Here is a 10876-nt window from a genome sequence, read left to right as displayed (position 1 = left end):
ATCATGCATTAGTCCTGCTTCCCTGCCAGCTCCATCATGATCTCTGCGCCAGGGGTGACAGAGCCCTCTCAAGTGGCGGAGACACTTTATAGCATGTCACAAAAAAGTTTTGCTTTCTTCTATCTGAACCAAACCCCTTTTCCACGCTTGGAAGAAAGCTGTTTCATTTGTTTGGTAGAGACTTTGTGTCTCTCTTTCAAGGAGGGGCAGAAACAGAACCAAAATAACAAAAAGCCAAGGGCGGGTTATAAAGACCCGCAGATCAGACCTCCTTCACAAGCATCCTTGAGACACCCACTGGGGTGTCCCGTTTAGCCTGTTTGATCCCGTAGAGGACCTGTCAGTACCCCTGGGCACCCCGTGTGTTTCAGCGTGCTGCCTGGCATCATCCCTCTGGGAGACCTGGCAACCATTCCAACCAGACTGTTGTTTCCAGGTCAGTCTCCGCATTTCTGCTGACCACGTTGCCTCCGTCATGAGATCATGTCTTTCCAGAGAAATCCCTCTAATGCCTTCATTCTCCGAGACCAGTATATATAGGGGGAGCTTCCCTGGGGCTGCACTGCGCAGTCCAGCCAAGGCATCACTGCCTCTCCAGGAGCTTCACTGCCCCTGCCATTTTCCCCTTGCAGCCACAGGTCGCAGCAGCAGCCAGAATGGACATTACCATCCAGCACCCCTGGTTCAAGCGTGCTCTGGGACCCCTCATTCCAAGCCGTTTGTTCGACCAGTTTTTCGGAGAGGGCCTCCTCGAGTACGATCTCCTGCCTTGGTTCTCTTCCACTATCAGCCCCTACTACAGGCAGTCCCTCTTCCGCAGTGTGCTGGAGTCGGGCATTTCAGAGGTAAGGGCCCTTCGGCTTCCTCTCCTTTTCCTTCCCCTCCCTCCTTACACCTCTGCCCGCTCCTCCCCACTCTCACCTTACTGGCGGGGTTTGGCGACTGTAGCCCTGTGCTGGGGTGTTAGGGGGTAAGAAGGACCTCCAGCCCACCGCCAAGCACAGTGAGCCCCCCTTCTTGGGCACGGAGGGAAACCCTCACTGGGGAGAAGGCTTCCCTACAAGAAACAGAGATCATTTTGGCTCCTGACGATTGTTTTTGACATGGAAAAGGCTGCCTTTGCTGCCCTCATGTCAGACGGCCATATGAGGAGGGAAGAGCTAGGCTGCTCCCAGAGTAAGCGCCCACGAGGGCAGCTCAGCATGGGAGAGGACCCTGGCATGCGGGAGCTTCCTCTGGCCCCCTCCTCTGCTTCAGGAGCTTGGTGGGCTTTGCAAACTCACGCTGGAGGACCCAGGAGCAGTCATCTGTAGGCAATGTGTAGGATGAGCACGTAGCAGTGCAGGCTGTAGTGTGAAGCTCAGGGACCAGTACTTTCTCTAGCCCACTCTTACTGGTTTCCTCCCAGAGCTGAGACCCCAAAGAAACTATAAATCACTGAAAGGACAAAACCTTTGGTATCAGAGAATATTGCACTGGTTTCCATCCCCCCTTGCTGCTGAGCTCTGGTGCATCTGGCAGATCACTGAGTGCAAAGGGGTCCCCGCACAGGAAGAGTGGCGAGAGGTGATACCTCTCCCCAGAGCAGTAGCAATGGCGCAGACACCTGCCGCAGCCTCCCAGTGTCCCTGTGTCCCCACCAAGGGATAGAAGACCCCCGCTGAGGCCCATAGTCCCAGACAGGGAAGCCGTGCTGCTGCCAGACCCCCCCCTTCTCTGGCTTTTAAGCTGTCTTGACACTTCCCTCCGCACTCAGAGCTCATGTCTTACTGTCTGACAATGTTCATTTCAGGTGAGGTCTGACCGGGAAAAGTTTACAATCATGCTGGATGTAAAACACTTCTCTCCCGAAGACCTGAGTGTGAAGATTATTGATGACTTTGTGGAAATCCATGGCAAGCACAGTGAAAGACAGGTAAGGGCAACTGGGGAGTCAAGCTCTGTTTACTTTCTTACCAATCGTCCTCAGCTAAATGGGAAAAAAATAATATATCATAAGAAGGAGTTATTTATCTATTGACGTTATTGGCATGGCCCATTCTCATAGAGCCCCAACCTGGTATCTGACAATAACAAGCTAATCCACTCCTCTTTTGTTTATTTTCAATTATCACCATGTCCATTGTTCACTAATAACCCTGCACCAGACAAAGCACATCATCTGGCGCTGCCAAAGCATGGCTGAGTTTTCATAAACCAGAATTGTTAGTGAAAACGGAGCATTCATATGCTGATTTGGGAGAGAAAAGCAAGAGTAAACAAAACAAAAGAAAAACAACTGAGTGAGTGCCGCAGGCTTGGAAACTTTTAACACATATGTCATGGAAATGTCTGTGGGGGTCGAAAAGTGAATTACACCAGCAGGGGTTTAATTCTTCTCATACATTTTTTGGCCAGACAAAGCTCTAGCCTGGAAACAGTCTGTACTTTTAGTATAGTTATTTTTTTCCAGAGGAAGAGAGCAGCCATATTCATGGCTGAGTTTTAAAAATATTGCATTTATCATGTTTTTGGCCCCCCAAAAGGGGGGATGGGATCGTGTGCTTTGACTGACACAATATTGCTGCCTAGTAAGGAAATACATGAGTCCACACATGCGCATTGCTTTTACCTTCGCAGAACCCCACACTTTGTCTCCAAGCATCCTTTAAAATTGGACGCTGTGGCAGTGCCCCCATCCAGATCAGATCCTTACCTCTACTATAGCCAAAATCACACCCTGCTGCACTGTTCAGCTCTTGCAGCTCCAAGGTCACAACAGGGGGACACCTGCCCCTACAAACCTGCAAAATAGAATAAAAAGTAAATAAGCAGCCAGCGATGCAGGCAATACAGTGTCATGATAAATCAGGGCGAATTTGGACCCCACCTCTGATGGAGTTGTGGGGTTGAGGGGTTTCTGACGGACCTTCCCCGCTTTCCCCACTGCCTCTCAGGACGACCACGGCTACATCTCCCGCGAATTCCACCGCCGGTACCGCCTGCCCGCCAACGTGGACCAGGCTGCCATCACCTGCTCCCTGTCCAACGACGGCATGCTGACCTTCTCGGGCCCCAAGGTCCCCGCCAACATGGACGCCAGCCACGGCGAGAGGCCCATCCCCGTGTCCCGGGAGGAGAAGCCCACCTCCGCGCCTTCCTCCTAAGCCTGCCTGCTGCTGCAGTGCGCAGGCTGCCGCCGTCTGCGGGTCTCATTCCCAGAGCCATTGCGTAGATACCAGTGAATACCTAGAGGGGTTTATTTTGTTGGTTCCTCCCTCCTCCTTTGTTTCTCTTTCTTTTTTTTTTTTCCCCTTGGATGGGATGAGGGGCTGGGTGAGTGGCTGGTGGACTTTGAAGCTTAAACCTGCGAGCTGTGCTGTGGGGATGCTATGGATGGTGCGTGCTGCCACGCTGTTGTACTTGCTGAAAGGGTCTTCATCCGGTGCTGTAGTCCATAACCACCATCAGGCAGGAGGGAGTGCACAAGTAACACTGGCTCTTGGGGCACTCACCAAGTCTCGAAATGAGAGGAAAAGCCCTGCAGACATGCAGAGTTAAACGGGTTACCCTTAAAAGAGAAGCAACAGAGCCAAACCCCACGCCTGAGATCCTGCGTACATACAATGAACATGCCATGGGTTCCTTGCAACTTTAGGAGAAATAACAGTGTCTTACCTTCGGGGGTTGCAACGGATATCTTTTTTTCAGCCAAGTGTCTAAGTGTATCTGTTCACACCACTACCCTGTCATTTCCCTTAGGGACAACTGACACGAGGACAAGCACGTCTTTCCACTGTCTTAGTAAGGCCCCTGAGGGAGAAAGGGGGGCTCAGTGCTGTGCAGAGGCTTCCCATCCCCAGCCAGCTCTCCCCAGCCTGTGCATAACATGCCATCTCCCTTGCTCTGGCTGTAATTCTAGGGTAGCTCCACCTCTTCCACTGGTATCTCGCACTCGACCTGAGAATGTGGTCAGTGGCGGTCAATAAAGAGATATAGGAAACACGCAATTGGCTTTGGGTGTTTCATTTGTTCCTTTCTAAGGCTTTTGAAGTCGAAAGGTTAGCGCGGTGCCTAATGCCGCGTGGAGGGTGTGCTTTCCTCCACTGGAAGTACGTTTTGTGATAATGACTTGCCCTTTCTTTTGTGTTCCTGTTATCATTCATACAAGCAAAACAAAAGGATTAAAAAAAAAAAAGAACAAAATTCAACAGCTCAACAACCATTCCACTTCTTAAATTCGTTGTGCCAGTGAAACGGCAATGCAGACCTCATCTGTGTGACATGATGTGAAGGGTTTCATCTGAAATGAATGATTAAAGCTGTTTGATGGTGGGGATGGTCAAGTGTAGGTACTTGTTCTCCCTGCGATTGCCGCACATGAAATCTATGGCTCCCAAGCCTGCATAGGTGAGAGTGCTCAAGACTGCAGGTTTCAGCACTCAAATAACTTTCCATGCAGCTGGAAATCTGGGGTGTTTAAGAAAAGCATAGCATCACTGATAAACTTGCATCCCCATAATTAAGCTCATAGACAAAATCAGGTTGGATACTGAGTGCTTTTCCTCTTGGTAGAGATCTTCACATCCAAGACCTGCAGTGTGAGATAGAGCTTCTGAGGTCCACCTTGATACTTAAGTAGAGAAGGTCATTGCTTCTCCAGAAGCAGACATAAATTTGTCTCAATTGACATGTCTCTGGGGGCTTCTGGATCACACCTACAAAACAAGGTAGAGTGACAATGAAACAAGTGCATCCATCCCAGGAAAGAGTACAGGTCCATGTCCTTGGAGAGAGGTCAGGAGAGATGGAGAAAGTGTTTGCTCTGCCAGACAGGCAAGCCCACCAGCCTTCTCCCCTTGGATATGGATCAGCTGTGAAAAGAGAGAAAAGATGTGCAGAGTTTCTTTTCTCATGGTGTGGGTTTAAGTAATAACATGAGCCATAAACATAGAAGCTCTGGGTCTGTTTAAAATTAAAAAGCACTTTCTTCTGCCACATCTAGGCCAAAACCCAGGAAGGGCTGGGAATCAGGAGTGGGGACATTGCCCCTTATCCAGAGAACGAGTGACTCCCAGGGCTCAGCCCTGTCCCCTGCCTGAACCACTTTGAGGCTGGGGGTGCTGGGACTGTTAATGGGACCAAAGGCACAGTTCTGTGCCATCTTCTCCCACAACATCCATGTCCAGAACCTGCTGGGTAGGGGTGGCTGGAGGAGAGCCAGGGAGAGGGGCAAGGCTGCAGGAGGGGGGAAGCGCCGCAGGAGCAGGGATGAGAGGGACAGGAGAGAGATTACTGTCTGATAATTAGAAAGCAAGCAATCCCCACGGCATCTAACACTATTTTAAACCTATTTTGTTGCTGCAATTAATTATTGGGCAATCCCAAAGCTTTCTACTGAAAAAATGTGCAGCCTATTGCATTTTCGTCTCCAGGGGAAGACGTGAATGAGCACTTTTGGGAGAAAGGGCAATTTCATACCAGGAGGGAGCCGTTACCCCAGGCAGGGAAAGGGCATTTTAACAGAAGCTGCCTCTCACTGCTTTGCTTGGAGCTAACGCACCCCTGGCCTCTGCTCCTTTCCTCTTGGAGCCTCCACGCTATCAGGTAACATCTCTGTCCTTCCTAACACAAACTCAGCAAAGGTAGGAGGAAAAAAACCAAACAAACCTCAGCCCCAAACATTCAGACCTCTCAGAGACGTTAATATAGGCGTGAGAAATGCAGTTGTGATTCATGCTAAGATGTTGAATGTTTACAGATATAACCAAATGAGGCACGGGCTCTGAACCTGGAAAAAAGGAAAAGGTAGTTAAGTTCTATGTAAAAAGTTATGAAGCTTGTTTATGAAGTTATATTCATAGAGGGAACTAAAATTTTAAGGGTTAAGCAACTACATAATAAGGGCCTACTAACAAACTAACACTTTGACCACATAATGAATATCTAGTTTAGAGCTGTACATAACCAATTGTGCTAAGAAAAAAGCAGGACTTCATCGAATGCCGAGATAAGAAATTTTACAGCACCAGCTGCAACCTTGAAGAGACAAGATAGCCAAGATTTACAGCAAAAGGGGGCGCCAGTCTGGTTTCGGTCAACTTGGCAGCTTGGGTTCCAGCCAATTCATCATAATGAGCCAAAGGTAAAAAGTTCACTGTGATGAAGCTAAAGGAGCCTTCATCCAAAGACCCCCAAAGACCCCTCCTCAAATTCACCAAGTAGCACTGCACAGGTGCAACAGGGGAGGGTCAAGGAGACTATGGAAATGGTTATCTGAGACTCATTTTAATAAGAAGTGGGGAAAGGTTATGAATATGTATAGGCATTCCTGGGGTTATTATGAATATGTAATACTGTACTGTATTTAAGCACACTTCTTATTGTTAGAAGGTGTGCGTGTTGGGCGGAGCGAATCCCTCGCGCACCCAGCGCTGTTTTGCTTATGCTCTAATGAACACATGTTTAAGGAATACAATTAAGGAATTGGATTAAACGTTGTTTATCCATAGAAAAAGCGTAAGTTATTTATTTCATAGGGGAAACATATTTTGAGCATGGTCTGTGTGCAGATGTTATCTGCAGGTGTTTGAGCAACATGTGTGTCTGTCCCATGAAATTACATTTGAACAATTTTTGAGCTCTGTTTTCTGTCTGGATGGCAGAAAGCGAGAGCTTTGATGACAGGAAATCATGGCACGTTTGGGTCAAGGTAAGCGCCATGCAGAGGGGGCAGCGGCTCTTGCAGCAGCTCTGGTTCTGCAATGCAGTGGGTGCTGAAGGACCTGTGCAGCCCCTCGCTTTTGGGATAAATCCTGGGCACAACAGACCTCAACTGTCTGCTGCTCTGGGAAGGGCTGATTTTACAGCCCTTTGCAATCCATAAGCTAATTAAAAACATGACTGGCCACTAAAAAAATGCCTCTGTGCCAGAATATGCTGAGGCGCTGGTGGTATTTTGTGTAGGAGGGAGGACGTGTCATTCAAGGCTCCCCTGCCTGCCCGCAGGCCCAGAGCTCCCCCCGGCCCCGAGGGGTCTGTCCGCCTCCAGAAGAGCTTGAGTGTGGGCAATAACACCTCCCTGCTTACTGGTGTCTACGTGTCACTCAAAATATTTCACATTTTTCACTCTCAAGTCTTCCCAGTCACATTGCTTAGGGATACTCCTCCCCCTCCTTCTCTCCTGTGCACTTGGGTCTGCAAAAAAATTGTTTCCCTTTGCTGAGATTCATATTTATTTTTAAAAAGTCTTGTCATTCATAGCCTATGATAATGGTTTCAAAAGAGAGCTCTTCACCACAGCTTTCTACACAAATTCACCAGTTAATAAGGTGTTGCTAATGCTCTTCAAGGATTAACAAAATTTCCTGGAAGTTTTCTGGTTAGAAAATCAGTCGACCATTTTATCAGGGAAATAAAGGCAGGAGGGGACCCTGCCCACAGGGCACTGATGGCATCTTCCAGCGTCCAGGAAGTTTGGTGTAGGGCAGCTTATAACAAGGGCTTTCTGCTCAGGGTGACTTTTCATCCTTATTGCGTTGCATTTTTATATACCTGCTGACCATTTCCACTCACTGCTAAACTTGCTTGCCTATGGCAAAGCACACAGAATCACAGAATGTTAGGGATTGGAAGGGACCTTGAAAGATCATCCAGTCCAATCCCCCCACTGGAGCAGGAACACCTAGATGAGGTTACACGGGAAAGGCATCCAGGCAGGTTTTGAATGTCTCCAGAGAAGGAAATGACTTTAGCTTCCCCTCCAGAGAAATCATTAAGGTGTTAACCTGAGTTTCCTGAGGGGGATGCAGCAGACAGTGGTACAGGGGCACACATCTTTCTCTTGGGGGACTCTCCCTTCTCCCACAGGCCTAGATGACACAGTGGTGGTGGCAGTGACACAGTAGAGAGCAGCAGCTCCTGGGTCTGTACCTGTGCCCTTCTTGGTACCACACTGCTTGGGCAGGGTATGTCACCTCTGCCAGGATCCCATTTTCTCCAAGAAAAAGCTGGGAGCGAGGGCTGGCGGGACCCGACCTGCAGGCCACCGGTTGGGAAACTCTCCCTGTGCAACTCAAGCCAGGGCTCTCCCCTTGTCACTGCTCTTGGCAGGGCGGTAAGGAGGAGCCTCCTCATCCTTTTTTTGGATGAAGTGCAGAGTTCACACAGCCCTCTCTGCAAGGGCTCAGGCAGTCAGCAGACAGCACATTCCCCCCTCTCACCCACAGTTTATCTGTTTACTTTGGACTTCTGTTCCCTGGCTTCTGGCAGAAGCACAGCCTGTGAGAGAGGGAGAGGTGTCCAGGCAAAGCTGTGTCCCCACAAGGTGGCAGCCTTTCCTGCGCCCTGGAACATAGAAGGGCTCCCTTCACCATCCCCCTGCCCCGGGTTTCAGCATCTCCCCAAGGAGATGGAAACCCAGGGCACAAGGCTGGCAGGCACACAGACCCAATGAGGGTTGCACAACTCTGGCATTTATTGGTTTCTGATTGATTTGCAAGTCATACAGTGGTACATAAAAATTGAAAGGGCGTAGTCTGAAAGTTTAATAGCTTTTTTTTTTTTTTTTTTTTTTTTAATTTCATAGCAAATTCTGTTACAAGCAACAACTCTAACCTCTTGTCTCCTTGGCATCACCATCATGATTTGGACTCTGCCACCAGGTCTTAACAAAAAGCCGTAACTGCCTTCACTGGCAAGAAAAAAAGGCTCCAAACATCCCCAAGTCCCTGTGTTCTCTCAAAAGCATGTAACACACACACACACATCTCTGCAGTTTATTGCTGCTGTGTCAGGCATGTAGATTTGGGAGACACAGCCAGAGGAGACTGTGATGATGTGGGTTCTGCCACACCACAACCTGGACTTTGTCCCTACAGTGTGACCTCTTGTGTCAGGACTGGCTTGGAAAACTACCAGCTCACGTAAAAAGAGCAGGTGACTGGTGTGTTCCTCATTTCCCAGCCCCTGATCTGGCCGTGGGGCTTTTTCCAGGGAAGTGCAGTTGTGTCTGTACACAGTCCACACAGAAGGGCTGGAGCCAGGGGCAGTCCTCTCCTTGCTTGGGTTATGTGACTGGCACTTAGCTAGCAATTAGCTGGCACTTTAATGGAAAAATGCGAGGTTGGAACATGGCACAGGTGTTTGTGGCATATCTTAGAGTGAAGTAGAAGACAGGTAAAAAGGAAATCTCAGTCAGAGAGGCTGAGGCAAGATGATGGAGTGAGGTAAGTTGACCAAAACTAAGAAAACTTGTCCCTGCCTCAAAGATCATCCTCCAGCTGTCTTGCAGAGACCTACCACAAACCATGAGGGCTCTGAACTCTTTAGAAAATTGTCTTTCTGCTCAGGAAGGGTGGTCTCAGTCCAGTCTAGAGGAGTTGCCCTGCCTCAGCAGAGGCATTGACAGCTGGGAAGGCGTTTGGCAAAACCCAGCACTGCTGGGGAAATCCCTGCCAGCCACTGCACATCACCCCATGGCTCTGCCTGATGTCCTGCCCAGACTGGCTGTTCACAGCTCACATTTGCCCAGACTGCTGTGGGGACAGGGTGGCAGTGGGTGCTGCCACCACCACTGACATGCTGGGAGAGCTGTAAAGCAAGGGGTGCTACCGAGCAAGGTAGCACCCCCTGCTCTCTCTTCGGGAGAACTGTCAGCCACCACCTACACATATCTGACATGCATGACAGGGTGGCTGCCACCTCCAGCACACTGAGTAGCACACAGCTACAGACATATCTCCATGGCCAGGCAAGGAGATGACAGGGTCTTTAGCGCAGGAGCTCTTTGAGACCCTGACACAAAGGAGCAGTGCTTCAGGCTGTGTCCATTCGTTGCCCTCAAACCACAGAATGCAAAGAGGTGATCTACATTAATCACAGTGACTGGGGCCACCAGCCCCAGTCAATGGGCTGCTTTGGTGTTGGGAGAGAGACACAGCTACCCCTGGGATACAGGTAGAAGCTGATGTGCAAGTCCCTGGAGACCAGTGCAGGGATTCTCCTTCTTAAAGCACTCATTGCTTCCAGAGTGCACTGCAATATCTTGTTGGAGCTACTTTGGCATGGTTACTCAGTGTATAAGGGTCCAGAGGTAGGGAGGCCCCTCTCAGGTGTGCTGGGTTTGACTGGAGTAGAGTTAATTTTTTCCACAGTAGCTTGTATGGGGCTATGTTTTGGATTTGTGTTGCTAACACAAGGATGTTTTAGTTATTGTTGAGCAGTTCTTGCACAGGGTCAAGGCCTTTTCTGCTTCTCAGCTCACCCTCTCAGTGAGTAGGCTGGGGGTGCACAAGCAGTTGGGAGGGGGCACAGCAGGACAGCTGATCCCAACTGACCAAAGGGATATTCCATACCTTATGATGTCATGCACACCAACAACAGGATGAGGGAAGAAGAGGGAAGGGGGGAACATTCAGAGTTAGTGTGTTTGTCTTCCCGAGTAACCATTACCCACGATGAAGCCTGGCTTTCCTGGAGGTGGCTGAACACCTACCTGCCCATGGGAAGCAGTGAATTAATTCCTTGTTTTGATTTGCTTATTTGTAAGGCTTTACTTTGCTTGTTAAACTGTCTTAATCTCAACCTGTAAGTTTTCTCAGTTGTCCTCTTCTGATTCTCTCTCCCATCCTACCTGGGGGAGTAAGCGAGCAGCTGTGTGGTGCTTTGTTGCCAGCTGGGGCTAAGCCATGACAGTGGGGTAGGTTCCACACACAGCCTCTGGTGAGGCTTATGGACAGCGTGCCATTGTGTGGGGTGGACTGGTATGTCCCAAAGGAACCAATGACCCAGGCGACAGCTGGGTCCCTGTTGGGAAAAAGTGAATTTCCATGCTTTGCTTGCAGTGCTTTCTCTGTGAAGATTTCTTAGTTGATTGATCATTTCATTAGCCTCTGAT

General features: G+C 49.3%; 1 protein-coding gene across 1 annotated transcript; it reads left to right on the top strand.

The window, feature by feature from the left end:
* Positions 1-647: 647 nt before the first annotated feature.
* CRYAA (crystallin alpha A) lies at positions 648-3846 on the top strand. Its single transcript, XM_080363068.1, has 3 exons — positions 648-845; positions 1793-1915; positions 2937-3846. The coding sequence occupies exons 1-3, from the start codon at positions 657-659 to the stop codon at positions 3144-3146; spliced, it is 522 nt and encodes a 173-aa protein (XP_080219194.1). The 5' UTR covers positions 648-656; the 3' UTR covers positions 3147-3846.
* The last annotated feature ends 7030 nt before the right edge of the window (positions 3847-10876 follow it).

This window comes from Nesoenas mayeri (genome assembly GCF_963082525.1).
Source record: "Nesoenas mayeri genome assembly, chromosome: 1".
Lineage (NCBI taxonomy): Eukaryota > Metazoa > Chordata > Aves > Columbiformes > Columbidae > Nesoenas > Nesoenas mayeri.
The sequence above is the reverse complement of the archived record's forward strand: the minus strand, read 5'-3'. Positions and strand labels throughout refer to the sequence as shown.